The 17,823-nt window shown below is 44.8% G+C and overlaps 1 protein-coding gene across 1 annotated transcript in view; it reads left to right on the forward strand.

The window, feature by feature from the left end:
* Positions 1–1,086: 1,086 nt before the first annotated feature.
* LOC102210792 (disco-interacting protein 2 homolog C-like) overlaps positions 1,087–17,823 on the forward strand; it is a 194,199-nt gene continuing 177,462 nt past the window's right edge. Inside the window, exon 1 of the mRNA XM_013915755.1 lies at positions 1,087–1,349. Coding sequence (XP_013771209.1) covers positions 1,271–1,349 — 79 coding nt within the window. The 5' untranslated portion in view covers positions 1,087–1,270. The remainder of the gene's footprint in view (positions 1,350–17,823) is intronic.

Below are 17,823 nucleotides of genomic sequence, written 5' to 3' on the forward strand. Positions count from 1 at the left end.
TCGCAGACTACTTGTTCAAAAGCACATGAACTACAGCTGACATTTATCCATCTTATCAATTAACATAAATGACAGAGTCAGGTTAACAGATTGTGTGTGTCTGTGTTTGTGAGAGAGAAAGTGAATGTGGCGCCCTCTACCGGTGTGTTGTTCATGGTGTGAAAATATTAAGCAGCACTTTGTTTTCATTTTAACTCCTGAAACTTTGACTGAAAATCGATCGGAATAAAAATATTGATTCCTGTGAGTTCAGTCGTGGATCTTTAGGATCACCTAAAGGGAAATTGTGTATGTGAGGCGCGTGAAGGCGGCAATAATTAAGAGGTGTGAGACAGGAAGAGAACAAAATCTGCATTCAAAATAAAAGCACAGCACTGGGGTTTGGATCTTTTGAATTTATTCATCTCCCAAAGTTGTTTCAAAAATAATTTACTCTTACTAGCTATCAACATACATCCGATATTTTTAGCAATGCATCATATTGTTTACTTTTAACAGACATACACTTGTGAACCGTAACTTGTCAGTATAAACGAGGTAAGCAGTGAGAACAAACCGTAGAAAAAGGAGAATGTTCAAAATAAACAGTCAAAATCTCCAAAATATATATATCTATAAAACCAGTCAGTAAATAAAATGCATTTCAATGTCTCAGTTTAAAAAAAATTACATAATCTTCCTGACGCCTTTCTTTGAGTGTTTTAACTAAATTCAGATTTTTTTTTTGCCTGGATTGCTCTTGCTTTACCTATTTTTATTTAAAATAAGGAAACAAGTAACTAAAAATATAAACCTGCTTTTATAGTCATATAACATTTTATAACATACTTTATTCTGGAAATTAAATTAAAACAAAAATAAAAATCCAAGTATCACAAAAGTAACATAGATTTATTTTTTAATCTATAATTTATTAGCTCGTAACTTTTAGTTAAAGCCAGCCTGTGAGTCTGATTTACTCAGGTTTAAATTTGGAGGGTGTGAGAGCCACAGGCAGCGGACTGGGCAAAACAGTTGTTTTCTACAGTCATTGGTCTTAACGCTGTGATCTTATTTTGAAAATACAGGTTCCGGTAGCAGCTCTGCAGTGTTAGCTGTAGCTTGACGCTGGTTTGCGGAGAACGCGCAGAGCCGCTGCCGCACACGGAGCGACGCTGACGGACTCGGTGTGACTGACTTTGGATTTTTGTGGTTTGTGGAGCAGCGTGGGCACTGGAAACAGGGAGAAACAGCCGGAAAACAGATATTTAAGTCGGTTTGGAACGGCGGAATGGCGGACCGGGACCCGGTGCCGCTTCCTGCGGAGGTGCGGGCCAAACTGGCCGAGCTGGAGCTGGAGTTATCCGAGGGTGAGTACTTGGGTTTCACCGCGGAGCTCGGCGGCTCTGCCGGGGCTCTACTGCTGTTGTTGCTCTGGGACTGTTTGTCCTTGCTGAGTTTGAACTGCTAGGAGATAAAGTGCTGAGCTCCAACAAGTTCAAGTGCATGTCTGTTCACACGCACACACGCTGCCACAATGACTGCTTTGACTGATCTGGATTTGGATGCAGGAGATGTGGCAGTGAAATGGAAACAGAGCTGTCACTGGCTGTGGACAGACTACAGTGCTGTTAGGGGGTTCTTGGATTGAAAGGAGATCATTGCAGGTTCTCTCCCCCACACTGACACACAACGTCACCTGACGCCAGGTATCATGGGAATAATACAGATAATAGATAAACATCCCATAAAGTGCTCTGGATGAACTGGAGTGGCTGCTGTGCACCAGAGCTCCACGGTATTGTTGCAGTGAAGCCTGCAGGGCTCCTCATTATTCATAGACTGTTGATTATCTGAAGGAGTTCATCAATCCTTACTCTACATAGTGTCCCAGAGTCCAAACACAGCCACTTTACAGCCAGCATTCACCTTTGAATCCAGCTGTACATCACCTTTTAACACTTAACTGCTTTATTTTGTCTGCTCAGGTTTTCAAAAATTCCCTACAATAATTCCCCAGAGTCAGGTGACGTCTCCAAAATCCACACACATCCACGCTGCTCTGCTAATTCCTGATAAAAGTCAAAGAATATGTGTCATTTTTACCCCTAATCTGTTGATCTGTGCATGAATCTTTCCATCACGGCTGATAAACAACCCATAAAGTGCACTTTGAAGCCTCACTGGAGCGCAGGAGGCACACAGCAGCCTGCTGTGGGGATATCCCGGGAATTCTGTGGAGGTTTGTGTTTGTCAGTAGGAAAGTTGTTGTCAGAGAGGTTTTGTTATAAAATCCCGTTGAGCAGAGCCCTGCACGCTGCTTAGATGGTGCACAGGCAGCATGCAGCTGTTAGGAGACACACTTTTCACATGACACACCGCAGCCAGGCAGCCTTTTCTCCAGAGGGGCGATGAATGATTCCCATTATATTCCTGCGCCCCCCAATAACACTACAGCATGCTATATCGGGTTGTTTTGCAAGATACTGAAATGCAGCTTGGGTATTGATTTTCTCATTAGCCCCCTCACCACCTCCTCCCTCTCTTTCTCCCCCTCCTTCCTCCTTGTTCTTCTTCTACTTCAGATTGATATGTCACATTGCTGCAGACTCACTCTCAGCCTGGAGAGTATCATAGTGTCATATTTCAGCTTCCTGCGAGCAGTGTTTTCCCTGCTTCTCTCCGAGTCTTTGGAGGCTTTGTGAGGCTCGGCCATGTATGGAGAAAGAAGACGGCACAGAGGAAGAGGGAGGGAGGGGAAGAGATTGTAACAGCTGACTCTGAATGCACACATCGCATTTTAATGTTTCCACCACTGCTGCTGTGAACGCTGAAAAGATGAGACAAGTAGTGGTGATGAAGAGGAGGGATGGATGGGGCGGGGAAGGTTGCACATATAAACCGCCAACTCGGAGTTCCTCCAGTGTAAACAAGTGCGTCTCTGGGAAACGGGGTCAGATGCCCCGCTGCAATATTTACATGCTTTGTTGATGGCGCGAGAGTCTGCGGTGGCGGCGGATGCAAAGCTTCCCCGCGTCCTGCAGACTTTGACCTAATTTTTCAATTTCCACGCATCATCCCTCCTCCATGCTTTGAAGCCTCTCGCCTCGGGGGAGTGGTGGCAGAAAACGCTGTTGTCAGCACTCAGGTGAAGGCAGAGCTTCACGGGGACCTCGTATCCTGCTGAAGAGCCCTTGAGCAAGGCAGTACACCCTCTTGTTTCCCCCCTAACTGTCATCAGGTGGTGGGAAGCATCCTCAAAGTGCTTCAGGTGATGGAACAAACATCCCCCTTATACACTGCATGAAAATGCTCTCTGAGGAAGTATGAGGATAATGGATCATATACCTGGAGGATGAGTGCCTTGCTCATGGGCACAAAGTTCCTGTAAAGCTGTGTCGACACCTGGATGCTCACAGTGATGACGATGGCAGCACAAAACAAAAAAAACAAACCCTCTGCTTTTTCTCTCAGCCTGCCTCTCTGCTCAAACCCTACCAACAGTTCCTACATTTCCCAGAATTCCCTCTGTTCTGAGCACCATCAGGGCACAGGTGTGAACTTGAGAATGAATTTTAAAGCCTGCTGGGCGGACGCTAGATTGAGCAGCGCGGTGAATAGTTGTGATTTAGATAAAAGAGGAGGCGACCTCTCACTCGGACGCTGACTTATCGCATCGCTGCAGTGCATCCTGGGATAGCTGGGGCTCTTAGTGGTCTGTAGTTTTTGCAGGAGACCTTCTGGGTGTGGCACAAATGTGGCATGTTTTAATAATAACTTTATTTATCAGACTTGGAGAAAATAGAAGCTTGACTGACTTCTCCCCAGTCTGAGTTTAAGAGCACCGCTTTCATTTTGCTGCTGGATCTGATTTTGGAGAAGAAGGGCTGGGAAACGAATGTCGCAAACACCCCTCACCCTGCAGGTCTGCAGCCTGGACACGGTCCTCACAGAGACAGACACTCCCGCTGAAACACACAACCCCGCGCTCGTCGTGCAGCTGCAGACTGACGGGCTGTCCTCAGCTAATCTGGCTGCTGGCTGAATATTAAGCTCTGCAGTCCAGCCCAGATAACAAGCTGTCCATCCCAACACACTGCAGATTACACACACACACACCAGGCTGACCTCAGCTGCTCTGCAGTGCTCGTGCATTGTTGTCTCTGCTGTAGTTTTGATGCAGATTTAGGTTTGTTTCCGTTTTCTTTCATTATGCGCTGCACCAGCTGCCAGGAGGGCACATGCCAGTCAGCTCTGTGGGCATCTCGTCGCCTGTAAACAGCCCAGGAAACATTAAACGCATCATTTCTCAGTCCAGTTTTTGGAGTCTACCTTTGCTCAGGCTTGCTCCGGGTACTCCTGCTTGTCCCAAAGTCCAAAGACGTGCACATCAGATTAATTGCTGATAGGAAATTGTCTCTAGGTGTGAAAACAAACCCTAAACAAAGACAGACTTTTTCCACTTTTGACACATTGTCTCAAACTTACTCTCCTTGACATCAAGGAGAGGGCGATTCTTTGCATTAGAAAGATTCTAAAATTAAAGGCATACCAGTCTTCTTAGGCCGCGATGTCCGACTATCCCGCAGCTACACAATTAACGTTCCACATCCACAATGTTTTTTTGTATTTCTTTATTTTTTGAAGCTTCCTGGTTATCTAATAATTTTCACAGGTCTTTGACTCTCCTCTTTGCTGTCAGCCGTGTTGAACTGATACACGACGATGACTGTCTAATTAATTAATCAGCAGATAACTGAAGCTCTTACTTTGGCTGCGAACGTCCAGCTGCTCGCTGACCTGTTTGGCACGTTGGGTAAAAAAGTGAAAGGCTTCAGCTCGTTTCATTTTTTAGATTTCGAAGGGGCGCGCTCGTGCAAAAGCGAGCTGCTTCATTGGTTTGTAAGTGTATTCATCTCATGGCAGAACGTATTGAAAGTTACTTCAGTGTCACATTTCATTGAATCGAGAAGTGAAACCCTTTGGCGAGCTTGGGCTGATGTTAAAATCGCTCTTGCTTCACTCACATCTGGTCCTGATAAGAGTCCTGTGTGAGACTTCGGCAGTGAGTCTGTTATTCTGAAGCGCTCACTCTTCCCTCTTTCTTTCTTTCCTGAAAGCTCGTTCTGTCCGTGGCTCAGCAGAAGCGCTTCCTCTCAGCTCTGATATTTGAAAAGTACTCCAGTGTTCCTTCTCTGTGATTTATCGCCCGTATTTCGACCCAAAGGCAACAGGTTTAACTGACAGAAGTGTGAATCTGAGCGTGAGCAGTCTTCTGGATCTGTAGGGCCGTTTCCCAGAATTCATCTCTCGGAAACGTGGGCCGCCTAAGTTCACGTGGTTTAAAGCAGATCTGAGGTCTGAGTGCTGTTTGGAGCTAGCACTGCGTGACTATCAGTTTTCCACAGGGCTCTGGTGCAGTTTAGGGCAGTGCTTAAGGCTTTATGTCGTGGCTGGTGAAGTCTTGAATAATTCAATCTGAGGAAACTGAGATCTGCATGTGAATGTGCAGAATCGGCAGCTTTCTGGTGAACTCTGAGTTTGAAGGCTTTAGTGGCGTGTGGGTGCGAGCTTTCTGCAAGTGACCAGCAGAAGTGGAAGTCCTGGCCCAGATTTCGCCGTCTGCAGTGAAAAGTCTGAAACGGTGGCTGTTTCTGCACATCGGCCGGTGGCTTCCCAGATTTTATTGACTGAATAATTGTTTTGTCCATCACACGAACGGTTAAAGAATCAATCATCCTGCAGCCGACTGATCCTTTTAACTGTACAGGGCAATTTCTTCCACCGTGATAATTATTATAGAGTTTCAGCCGCAGGTCTTTCGGTTTCTTTGCAGATGAATTCGCTTCTCGGAGTTTGTCAGAACAGGATGTGATGTGACGTTTTTGGCAGATTTTCAGAAGCTTCCTGCTGAGTGACAGCGTCTGTGCAGAGATGGAGCTCTGATCCTTCCGACAGCTCGCTGTGAATCAAGATCTTCTGGGAAACGCCACTGCTGCGTCCAACCCAGCTTTCTCCTTTTGAGTAATTTGAGATGTCATCATGCACGCAAATAAACACATTTTTTGGTTTGTTTTTAAGAGCTGTGTGCAGAATGTCCAAAGACCGCAGATATTTATTTGCTGAGCGAATCCTGGAGGTGTAGCTGCTGACTGTCCAGCTCGGTTCTTCTCTTCCTCTCGCCTTTTTGTTGCATTAACGAAAATCCCCCAAAAGGTAAACTGGAAATGTAAATGCTGTCACCGGGCTCAGATAAATGTCTCCTTCTCTGCGATTCTTTGAAAACGAGCTGATTAATTTTTCATGAAGCGCAGACAAAGATGTCATTTTCCTCCCTAACAGCCTGAAGTGAACCGTGGGATTTCTCAGTGTTAATAAAAGGCCACACTCTCTGAGCCTCCCGCCTCACAGCCTAATGTATTCAGCCGGTGACATTTTACTGAATCAGGTACAAGTTATGGACTAAAAACTGACACCTTTGCATTTTCCTCTCTCTCTCTTTGCCTGCAGCCTCACACGTCTTCTCTTTAATTTTCTTTAAACTTTCATTTTCTTTTAACGGCCAGAGATTCAGTTGGAGTTCACAAACTCTGACATGTGGCTAAAATGAATGAATTCATTCGGTGAGCTTCCATCAGAGCTGGCCGGAGGCCCGTTTCTGCTCTGCAGTCTGTAGTGATGCAACATGTGGTGCACACATACCTTTAGGCCAGGGGTGGGCAACTCCAGGCCTCGAGGGCCGGTGTCCCTGCAGGTTTTAGATGTGTCCTTGATCCAAAACAGCTGATTTTGACCCAAGGTGATATCTAAAACCTGCAGGACACCGGCCCTCGAGGCCTGGAATTGCCCACCACTGCTTTAGACAGAGGGATTAACTGTATATTTACCTGTATGTACTCAGAGTCCAGATTAAGGCTGCCATCTATCATCTATCAGCATTTGCAGAGAGTTTTAGTTCCAGACTAAATGACCAGTGAAGAAGTTTTAACTGCACATTTAATCCCTGCGATGTGTCAATATTAGAAAAACAGCACAACTCAGTTTGTAAAGAAAATCTAAAGAAATCTGTCAGCAGTGTAAAAATAACAGAAAACGAATTTCATGCCTTCATCTGCTGAGATGATCACTGACAGTGACGAGGCTCTGATGCCCAGGGAGGAGCCTGGAGCCCGTACCTCATTAATGTCTGCACTGCAGTCGAACGTCTGAAATTCAAGGCGCGGATGTTGCTCTGATTACTGCAACAGGTGGGCGCCGCAGCAGCAAGTGATGGCTTTACACTGGCGGTTAAAACCAGGTGTGGTCCGACCTTCGGACTGGAGATTGTAACAGACTCTGCAACGTAAAAATGAATCACACACACATACAAACATACCCCTCCGACGCTGACTGAGTGAATACTCAATGATTGTGGTGAAGTTTTAAGTCGAGTTGTCTGCAGAAGGAGTTTTATTTACATCGCTGATGACACTGATGATGTTTACGTGGACTTGAGTGTTCTGATTGGGGCTTTTATGCTGTGATGACTTGATACTTTGCTTCCCTGATTTCTTTCTCGCAGTCAAACCAAAGTTGCTAATCTGAAAATTATTTAGCAGTTGACCAACAGATCGTCTCCATCCGACCCGTCACATCTAGAGGTCCTAATAAGTCATCAGAGGGCTTTTTCATGTTGAGGAATCTGAACTCTGATGACTTTGCTGATGTTCGGCTAAATTAAAGTGTTTCATGAGTCACCTGTGCAGCTGCAGATTTTTAAAAACAATTTTCCCCTTGTAAACTTGTCATGCTTTAATTCATTTATCTAATGTGCAGCCTGTTTTCTCTCAGTCAGTGTCCCCTCCCCCCCTGTGTTTTATAAGATGGATAGTACTGAGGGGTTTTTTTTTCTAGCACAAATAGAGTCAACTGAGCAGACTGTACATAAACGATGGCAGTAACAACTATGATATTGCTCATTTAAGTGCCGTTTTGAAGCATCCGTGTTTACATTTCCACTTTGTTTCTTTGGAGTCTGAAATGACTGTTCAGATAGCAGGGTGGTTATCATGATAAGGTATCAGGAAATGTTAGCAAGTGTGTCCAGATGCATAGTTGTATCACACAGATACCTGCTATAGTGCCACACTATACATACACTTCATACATTTCAGCAGAATTCTCTGATAGTTGAGACCTTTTGTTCAGACTCCCAAGGTCAGGTAAAGCCTGGAAGATGGCTAACTGCTAGCTAACTGCTACAGCTAGCTAGGAGCTAGCTAACTGCCACATCTGTAAAAGTGCTTCAGGTGTTTAACTCTTTCCTCCATAAAGACGACATTTGACCACCTCCCCTGCATAATGAGTTTTACACCTCAGTGTGGATCATTAACGAGGTTTTGCGATCTTTTGAATAGTTTCTGGGACTTTTGAAGGCTAGCTGCGCAGCCAAACACCACCCTCACTAACTTCTGATCCACAGTCATAGTCAAAGACCTGAAATGTGACAGAAAGCACTGATTTCAGAGCAGAGCTTCAGGGGTTACTGCTAATAAACTTTGAAGGGTTGAAAAGTTCAGATTATTAATGATGGATGTGCTGAAAGTACTTTTCATATCAACTTTTCTGTCCTTTGTGCACTTTATCCGCTTCCAGGAACAGCATCTCTGCTGGTTTCGAGCAGCTTCTACCTCGTTGTTCATGATCTTACAAAACTGCTTTAGTTTGCTGCTGTTCCCCTCCTTCAGGTAAAGAAAGCTACTTGCACTATTCTCCTCGCTGTCATGTCACTTTAAGGGCTTCGTTTTTCCCTCTCTGATGTTACAGTTAGTCTGCGGTTCCTGTCAGCAGAGCTGAAACCACACATCCAACTTTTCAGAGATGAGACATAAATATCAGTCTGTGTTTGTGCAGTGGTCACAGCGACTTCCCCTGCAACATAACATCTCACCTTTAGACCGGCAGTTGCCATAGAGATGTTATTTTCTCTCCTCCTTCCTGGGAGATTATGGCCTGTGGGGATGGAGGGAGGCTGGTTCTACCTTAGCGCGCGGAGCCTCTGTCACACGGCAGGGCCGTAAATTCATATTTGGTGTCTTCGTCGTCTCCCTCGAGCGATATGAACAGTGATTCAGGACTCCACACGTGCAGTCACTTGACGTAAATCTGCCGGCTGTCCTCGCTTGACTCCCGCCGGAGAAATATCCGCTGAAATTGCCTCTTTATTGCAGACGCGGCTGCTGTTAAAAACAGTCTCAGGCGAGCAGCACTTCAGATCCAGCGAGGTGACGCGAGCCCGAGATGATCAGCCTGTCGAGCTGAGCAAACACAACGAATTTACAGCAGAGGAAATACTCCTCTAGGAAAGGAAAGTTGTTATTTTCTCATTCCTTTTTTATTTTTTCCCCCCTCCATAGTTTCAAAAGCCTGAAGGGTTATAAAACATAAAGCTCACTCGGCGCACAGGCGAGCACGTAAAAACTTTCCGCTCCGGGAAGAAAAACAAAATTAAAGTGATGTTTTCTTTCCCAAACAGCAGCGCTATCGATTCCCCAGAGCATCGTCTTTACACACAAACACTTTCTTAGCTGAATGCAAATCATCTCTCTCCTCTTCCCCCAGTGGCCCTTTGTTGTTGTTCTTTATTAAAACGTGTTCTGGTGCTGGCGAAGGTCACAGAGAGACTTGCACAGAAGTGCACGCATGACGTGAACGAACTAGAAGCAACGAACTTGCTTGTTGTTTTTTGAAACGGGCAACTTGGTGAAGTGACGGCTCTTAAAAGTGTAAACGCATCAACAGAGAACTTGAATGAAAACACAAGGTTGACAGATACGGCTCCGCCTCCTCCTCTGTGCAGTCCGTCCACATGTTTGTCATCAGCTGTCATCCGAGAGGCGGGTGGCTTCTCGCAGGAGGCGGCCGCATAAATATTCATCTGGCCTCACTGTCAGCATCGCAGCACAACAAATCTGAGGGCTGGAAATGTCAGCGGGTCCAGCGGGCGTTTGTTTCTGCCTGCTTTAGGTTGTCAGTTCTCGGCAGGCGGGAGGAAGACAGGTTGACGTCCGGTCAGAAAGCCGGCAGGAAAAGCAGATTGGGCTGCAGAGGCTGCCGAAGGTGATTTGCTTTAGCGGTGTTGAGGTGAAATTAAGTGGAAAACTCGCTTTTTTTCCAATTTAACCGAGTGCCGACTGTTGCTTGTCATTGTAGGCAGAATAACACGACCTCAAATAAGATGCCGAGACATTTCAGAGGTATTTATGTGACATCTGCAACAGAAAGCGCTGTAGCAACTTTGTATCTCAAGGAGCTGGAGCAAGTCTAATTATTATCCAATCCTCCCTCGGGCCTGCATGAGAGGAAGAAGAAGAAACAGTGGCCAGTTTTCCTTTCATACAGTCTGTGATTCTGACCTCTTAGTTCATTGTGAAGGATATGCAGACAGTGAAACGACAGTAAACACAACACAGGCTGGAGTTGACGGTGAGAGACCTGAGAGGATAAACAGGAGGGCTTGTGGTGTCCTTTTAACGAAGGCCATATCTTGTACCTCAGCTAGGATAGCTGTCAGCCTGATCTTCTTCCATGAAGTTAACTAATGCATGTTAAACATTTCACATGTAGAAAAAACATAAAGAAGCTTTTGTTTTTAAAAGCTTAAAGACTCTTAAAGTTTGACCTGTTCGTATCTTTTGACTACGGTATGAGCTTTGAGTGTATCCCACTCTAAACGAATACAGTGTAATTTAGCTTTATGCTTGAAGTGGAAAGAAACTCCCTTGAGTCTCCCTTTTTCGCCCTCATTTGTCTTGCTGTCTGCCGAGCTGCACATTTTTCTCTCTGCGTTGAAGAAAGTTGATAACTCTAAATGTTCTTAGTATCCACCGCCAGCAACTTTCCCAATACGCCAAGACGACACTGTCCACTGGTTTTCGGACTGTAGCTTTAAAGCTTGAATTTTGGACCATCCATCCACTGCAACTCACCCGCTTCATTTGGCTTTATAAGTCATTAAGTTGAGCTAAGCACCCTTTTCATACATAATTTACAGCAGTCATAAGCCTGCATACAGTTTTATTGGTTTAATTATGCTTTGAAGTTATTATGAAACGGTAAATTAGCGATAGAGACCATAAGCGTTTTTGTAGAAGGTTGTAAACATGTTTATTTCTGCTGTAAAGTTGGACATCTTAACTGTACAGTCTGTGGGGATTGACTTGCTTCTGGAGCCAGCCTCAGGTTTTTGCCATCTCTCTGTTTCAGCTGCTCGGTTGTTGGTGATTTCAAAGTTGTGCCACAGAAATTCGAGAAAACGATGCAAAACGAACAACTTTCGCTTCAGAGGATTCGGATGTTTCTGGTTTATTCAGCTTGTTCCTGTTTCTATTAATAATCTGTCAGCTCTCTTTATGATCATTAATAGCTTGTAGCAAGTAAAAAATCTTTTCATGTGACCGCTGTCAAACAAAAACACGACACAAATGGAGTCTTCGGCCTCAAACATGTAAACAAACCAGTGTGGGGATTCCTATTTAAAGCTACAGCCATTCCCAGTTTTCCCCCTGAGTCTGGACAACAGAGGTAGAGACTGTAAAGTTGGCGTGACCTAAAGAGTCACAGCCGATTATTGAGAGTGCGCCATGTAAATAAACCAGAACTGTGCTTTAAAGCATCCGCTTTCTTTTTAGTTATAAAAACTTTCAGATAAAACTCAATGTTTTGTCTTCACCTCAACATTTCAGAGCACTTAACCTTTCAGATTTCATCAGAGCGCTCGACATGTTTGAAATGAGAACTGAAGACGGCGCGTTTAAGCCTCCTCTGCGTTATCTGAAGGGAGATGGCATTTGTGCTTGCTCAGGCGATTTGTAAAAAGCGGAGTAATGGGCTTCGGCTGCTCCATCTGCCATTAGAGCGATCGGAAGACCCCCCCAATCAGCATTTTCATTTGCTCTGCCTCCCGCGTCTCTCCGATCAGTGTCAAACCCGAGAGCTCGGCTTTAAAGCTCGACGGCATCTGGTGAAAAAAACCCCTCAGTCACCTAACTGGCTCCAGCGAGAGGGCGTTGATCGTAAAAACTTATATTTTCCTCCAGAATCAACTATTAATGAGCTGAGTTAACAATTCCCAGACTGTGGTGATTATGCGAGCTGCTCTGTGGCGTAGCTGTAGTAGATTTGGGAGTGTTTATTTGGAGTTCAGGCCTGTGTTTTTTATATGAAAGCATTTTCTGGGAGCTAATTCTTTGGCTTTGTGTAGGGATGCAGAAAGGGGTTCTGGGTAACGTATCATGCCGTGCATATCTGCAGCTTGTTGTGCCAAACGCTCGGTTAATAGGAAAGTTGTTGAGTGGAGCCACACCGTGAAGGACTGTTTTCATTCTTGATTAAGGCCGAGATTATTTACTTCCTCTGTTAATTATTTTGTGTAGTTGGTGCAAAAATAGCACAATGCTTTCCAGCCACTCAAAAGATGCTGTATATCCAGTTCTGAAGGTGCGTCCAGCAGGTTTTTGGTGTTTTTGCTTGACGATAAGCGGCTTAATTGATCATTTATGTTTTTTCTCATGATTTTTCGAGTGGCTAGTCATGTCAGCTTTAAACTGGGTTTGTTTTCTGCATTTGTAAGTAAGAGCTGTGCTGCATTTAGGGTTTTATAGATGGAGAACTCAACCGGGAGACATGACGATGCATAAGGGTAGGGCTGATGTATTGTTAAAGTGACTGCTGAGCACACTGGTGATTGCACAGGGCTTTGGAAGGCAGACGCTACTGCAGTATTCGAGGCGGGTGGTGATGTTGGCGGGAACCTGGAGATGTTCGTTAGTTGGTAAAAAGCAGATTTAGAAATCAGTCTGATAAGTAACAAGTCCAGAGTGACTCCCACGCTGCTGGACTTTGAACACAGTAACCTAGAGCAGCTATCAGCATCAAGGCGGAGGTCAGGTACTTTCCAGAGCCACAACAAAAGGCGCAGTTTTATTACTATTAGGTTTGAAAAGATGAATTGAATCCAGATTTTAATATTTAACAGAGAGCTGACAGTGTACAGAGGAGGGAGGTGATTAGAGGAGTGCTGAGATACAACTGTGTCGTCAACAAAACAAATAACTTAAGACCTGGAGACCAGTCTTTGACCTCCTGACAACCCCCTGGTGAGTAAGAAATGCATATCTCCCAACCGGTTGGTGAGTGGTTGCTGCCTGTTGCTAGGTGAGATGTGTCGCAAAGAGGGCCCTGCACCAAAAACTACCTTGTGATTGCTTTGCACAGCAGAAGTTGGCAACCATTTGGAGACAAGTCGGGGTCTTCCATGCAAACTGCAGCAGCAACCTGCTGCCAAACAATTCAACCTCACGTGGTTGTCGGTGGTGCATTGTATACCTCTTTATGACCAATTGCATGCTAGCAACGGCTCCTATGTGTTTTTTCCCTTGTCACCAGTGATTGCTGGGGACGGGTTTGACTGGTGCCATAGTCTGGGGCTTTCTTTCAAAACACCACATGATTCTCCTGCTCACAAGGAAGGACCAGTGCTACAGCGAGGTTTGCAGTCCAGACTAGTTTATTTTATCTTTCGAGGCTGAAAATGTATGGGTGGGCGTGGCCAAAACGGCAAACAAAATATTCTAGAAAAGAAAAATAACTTGCAGGTCTTACCTTCCTGCCTAGCATGAAGAGGAGAAAAGCTATTAAAGGAAAAAGGCTTCGCGCTCCTACAGCTGTCAGGTCTAAGGAAGGTTTAAGGAAGATATTTAGAGTATGTACAAAACAAGCAATTAAGCTTTTCTAGATACAGAAAACCTGATTAGAAACAGGAAGTAAGTCAAGCCGGTCCATCTGGGTACCAGTTTAAAGTGAGCAGCTTCAGTCTCCTACCAGTGGTCAGCTAAAGGTTACATAATCAAAAACACAGAGAAAAATGAGCAATGTATGTTTTCTTCTAATACGTGGTAGAAAGACGATCGTCTCACACAGCCTTTGTTTCAGGTTTGCAAAGTAAAGGAGTTGGTCCACTGGTTCTGGACCAAACCACTGTGAGCCACATATGTGTGGCTTATGTCCTCCTTGTAATTTCTACCCAACTCTGCTTTATGTACCTACATAAAGGGAAAAGTCATAATTAAAAGAAGTCTGCAAAATTAAGAAAAAAACAAGTCATTAACATAAAAAAATATATCGGCGTGTTCTTTCTGTCCCACTGGAAGCGTGCGATAGGGGGAAAAATCATAAAAAGTTAGAGCAGAAAGGGGGAAAAAAACCAAAACCGCAAGTATAGAGCAAACATTTCTGACTCGCATGAGACCTCATTATTTATTTGAAGATAAAGGCAGCACTATGTTACAGGCTGTCTCCAGAAATCTACGGAAGCCAGTTCAAAACCAGTCTCACTCTATTTATCTTTCATTTAGCGTAGATGACGCTAATGTAAGGCGATAATGCACTAATGTAAGGTTTTCGACTTTCATCTACAGCGGTTTAAGATAACAATCAGGACCTCCAGTATTTTGACAAAGTGGTTCTTTCTTATACGGAGTCGGAGAACAATGAATCTAATTAGACCTGAAAATCAGTTAAAAGGTATTAAGATTGAGTAGAATGCTGCGGATCGTAAAACCAACTAAACGTCTTCTTCTGCGTTCTGGTTTGTTAAACGTGGCACCATCGCTGTCTCTCTCCGGCCTGTATTTTGGTGGATGGTCAGTTGTTTTGACAAATCTTTATTTGGGGGGTCGAATCTGTTCACGAGGATCTCTGTGAATCTCTGTGCACGAGTTAAACCATTATTATTGGATACATGCCCGGTTCTTTTTCTTAATGGGAAGCCGGCAGCTTCTCTGACCAGCAGCATCCGGCCGGCTGATTAGCCCGGCCGGGTTAATCCTGTCAGCCTGTCCGGGAGAGTTTACTCTCTGCCCCCAGTAAGATCACTTAAACTCCCCATCTGTCTTCTAAGGAAGCTTATGAAAGCTGGACCGCAGGATTGCATGACTCAGTACTACACACAGTACTACTGCACGTATTTGTGTATTCAATTGTTTTGAAGAAAATAAACACACGGAGCTGGAAAAAAAGTCTTTGCCTTTTACTGTATTCTAAAAATCGTAGAATTGGAGCCAGTCATGTTTGGGTGTTTTGGTCTGTTGAGTTGAGATACTTCAGTCAGTTTAGAGAAAATTGAATCAAAAAATAAAATTTATTATGACCTCCTTTTATCGTCAGAAATAGTCTGACTGGCCGTGGACTTTTGAGGCTTATTTTTTGTCTTTGGGGGGTAAAATAACTTTATTATGAATATATTGCCCACTTTTATTTGTACTTTATACTGTATGTATACATATACTGGTCATGCTGGGTTGGGGAGATAAATACATCAGCTAATAGCCAGCTGGCTCTGCACATTTCTGGTTGTTTTTTTTAATTTTGTCATCTTATTTGATGGTTTAGTAGCCAGCTTTGAGGGGTCGCCGTTTTTACACCTTCCAGCCATTTATTTCCAAAGTTAGGGAGCGATCACCTGATCAGCTGTCATGCTGCTGTGCTGCTCGTGCTGCAGACAGCAGCTGGAGTTTCTCTGCGACTCGTCAATGAGTCTAAAAGTAATAAAATAAATCTGAACACATTCAGTGAACGAGGTTTGATCAGCTGTCGTCTGTTTAAGTTCAGCCTGCCTGTGACAGACGGAGAGAGAGAGCAGTGGTGCCCTGGCCAGTGGCAGGTGGTTGTGTAATATATCAGAAGCAACAGTTAAACATCAACTTGTGGAAAGAAAAATCTGAATTATTAGTCAGATTAACTAGTGTTTATGTCACTCTGACCTTTAAACGCCGAGTTCCTTCCCTGCACCCAAGACAATGAGTGGAAACCTTTAGGTCCACTACTGTTTGTTTGACATGTTAAAGATCTGTTTCATTCTGTTTACCCTCCTTAAGATCCAGATTTGTAACGACTGGATTCTCGTCACCCAGCCTTGAATTTTCTACTGAAAGTAGAGAATTGGAGTCTCTAATCTCTGCTGCTCCTGTCACGGCTTCAAGTACCGTAACTGCTGTCGGAAAAAATTTCCAACAACCGCATGCAGCTCTGCAACTGTTCTCTGCCATGTTGCTTCTCAGCGAGGTGATGTCACCGCTTGAGCAGGCAGGGTTGGGAGGGGGATTTGGGGAGGTGATGGAGGAGTGTGTGTGCGTATGGTCGAGGGGGGGAGTGTTTCTGCCAGATTGCATCATTAAGCTGCTCAGACAGGCACTTTCAGCCCTCTCATGCCTGTTTTCTTCCCTCTTCGCCACTTCCCGCTTGTTGTCGAGCCGGCGAGGGATCTGCTGCTCAAACAGTGAGGTCTTCAGGGGTGGAGTGAGTGGGTGGGTCGGGGGGTGTTGGCGGGAACGAAAAGGCAAATCGACAACCCTCCTGCTCTCTCGCTCTGAAACTTTTTCTTCATCACGCGACACAAATATTTGCCCAGGATGATGCTTTTCTGCTGCTCGCTGTAACAGTTTAAGTTTCAGCTTTGACCTTTTGACCCCCCGCTAACCTCTAGCTGTGATGAGGATTTACCAGTGGCTAATCAGCACCAGCTCCTTCGCTGTTATTCCAAACTAGTTTTAAATGAAGGTCCAAAACTTTCCCGGCTTGTTATCAAACGCACCGCTGTGTCTGAACTCCGAGAACAATACTCATAGTTAATGATCACAAGTCGGCGGGGAGGGGTGGTGTCGGCTGCTGAACTCTGCCCAAGTCAGGCTTTGGGGCTTTTGTGTGCACAGACAGCGGTCGGCAGAGTCGGACAATGAGGCACTTAATCCGTTTAAATAGTACAGCTTTATTAGGTTCACTGCAGAGGTTTGAGATGTGGAGCTCCCGCAGTGATTGATGCGGTTTGCCAGGAGCGACGCCGAATTCCAATTTTGTTTTTCGGCCTTGGCAACGGCACCGATGCCGTTCCACCCTCATCACTTTTTATTTATGCGTCTATCAGAGCTTCGTGTCCTCGGCGGACTTCCTTTGAACTGTTCTAGCTGTTGCTTTATTAAACAAGGAACCGTTTGGCCGGTGCTGCTTTTACCTCGTTTGTATGTCCGTGCATTTGTGTCAACACCTGCTTTAGTAACACGGTGCTGTGTTTGCTAATGTGTCTGTGTGTTGGAAAGATATTCAGCAGTGTGATCACAACAGCGCAAGACATAATCGTCAAAATAAAAGTAGATGGGTGTGTTCTGATCGATGTGCACCAAAAGCTAATACTACTTTTCCATGTTCCAGTGTTTTCTGCAGTTACAGGAAAATCTGAGTAAAGTTTGAACACAGTTTCTAGTCTACGATCGGTGTAATTCCCTGTCATGGAAAATTAAACCATACTATTACTCTGATTGGCTGCCCAGGTATTTTAGTGGGTCATTTTAGCTGCTTGTTTTGCTCTGATTGGTGGAGTGCATCATCTCTGACCTCTGGTTAGAGCTGTCGTTCCACTCAGAGTGGATCTCCAGAGCAGATCAGAGTCCACATATGTCAGCTGCAGTCCACAATGATGGAGCTGAAGTTCATCAAATCACAGGTGGGCGAGGTCTCCTCACAAGCCCATCCCAGAAGGGTCATTTATTTTGTTTTTGCAGTTAAATCTGAAACTACCTCCTCTTTGCGAAGCATGACCGGACAAATAGAGGCTGCACATGTGTTTGAGCGCGTTCCTCTCTGCAGACAGACACAGCATCTTTGTCAGCTAGTTTCTTTCCGCGATGTATGCTCGCCTTTCATGCCAGTCTGTCCTGTGAACTGTCTTCAGTGCGTCTCTACAAACACTGCTGGCCTGTGACTCACCCGCTGCCAGCCGCCATGCTTTACAGGGAACCTAAGGTAAAAAAA

The sequence above is a fragment of the Pundamilia nyererei genome, unplaced genomic scaffold, assembly GCF_000239375.1.
Source record: "Pundamilia nyererei isolate P.nyererei 1_Seehausen unplaced genomic scaffold, PunNye1.0 scaffold00358, whole genome shotgun sequence".
Classification (NCBI taxonomy): domain Eukaryota; kingdom Metazoa; phylum Chordata; class Actinopteri; order Cichliformes; family Cichlidae; genus Pundamilia; species Pundamilia nyererei.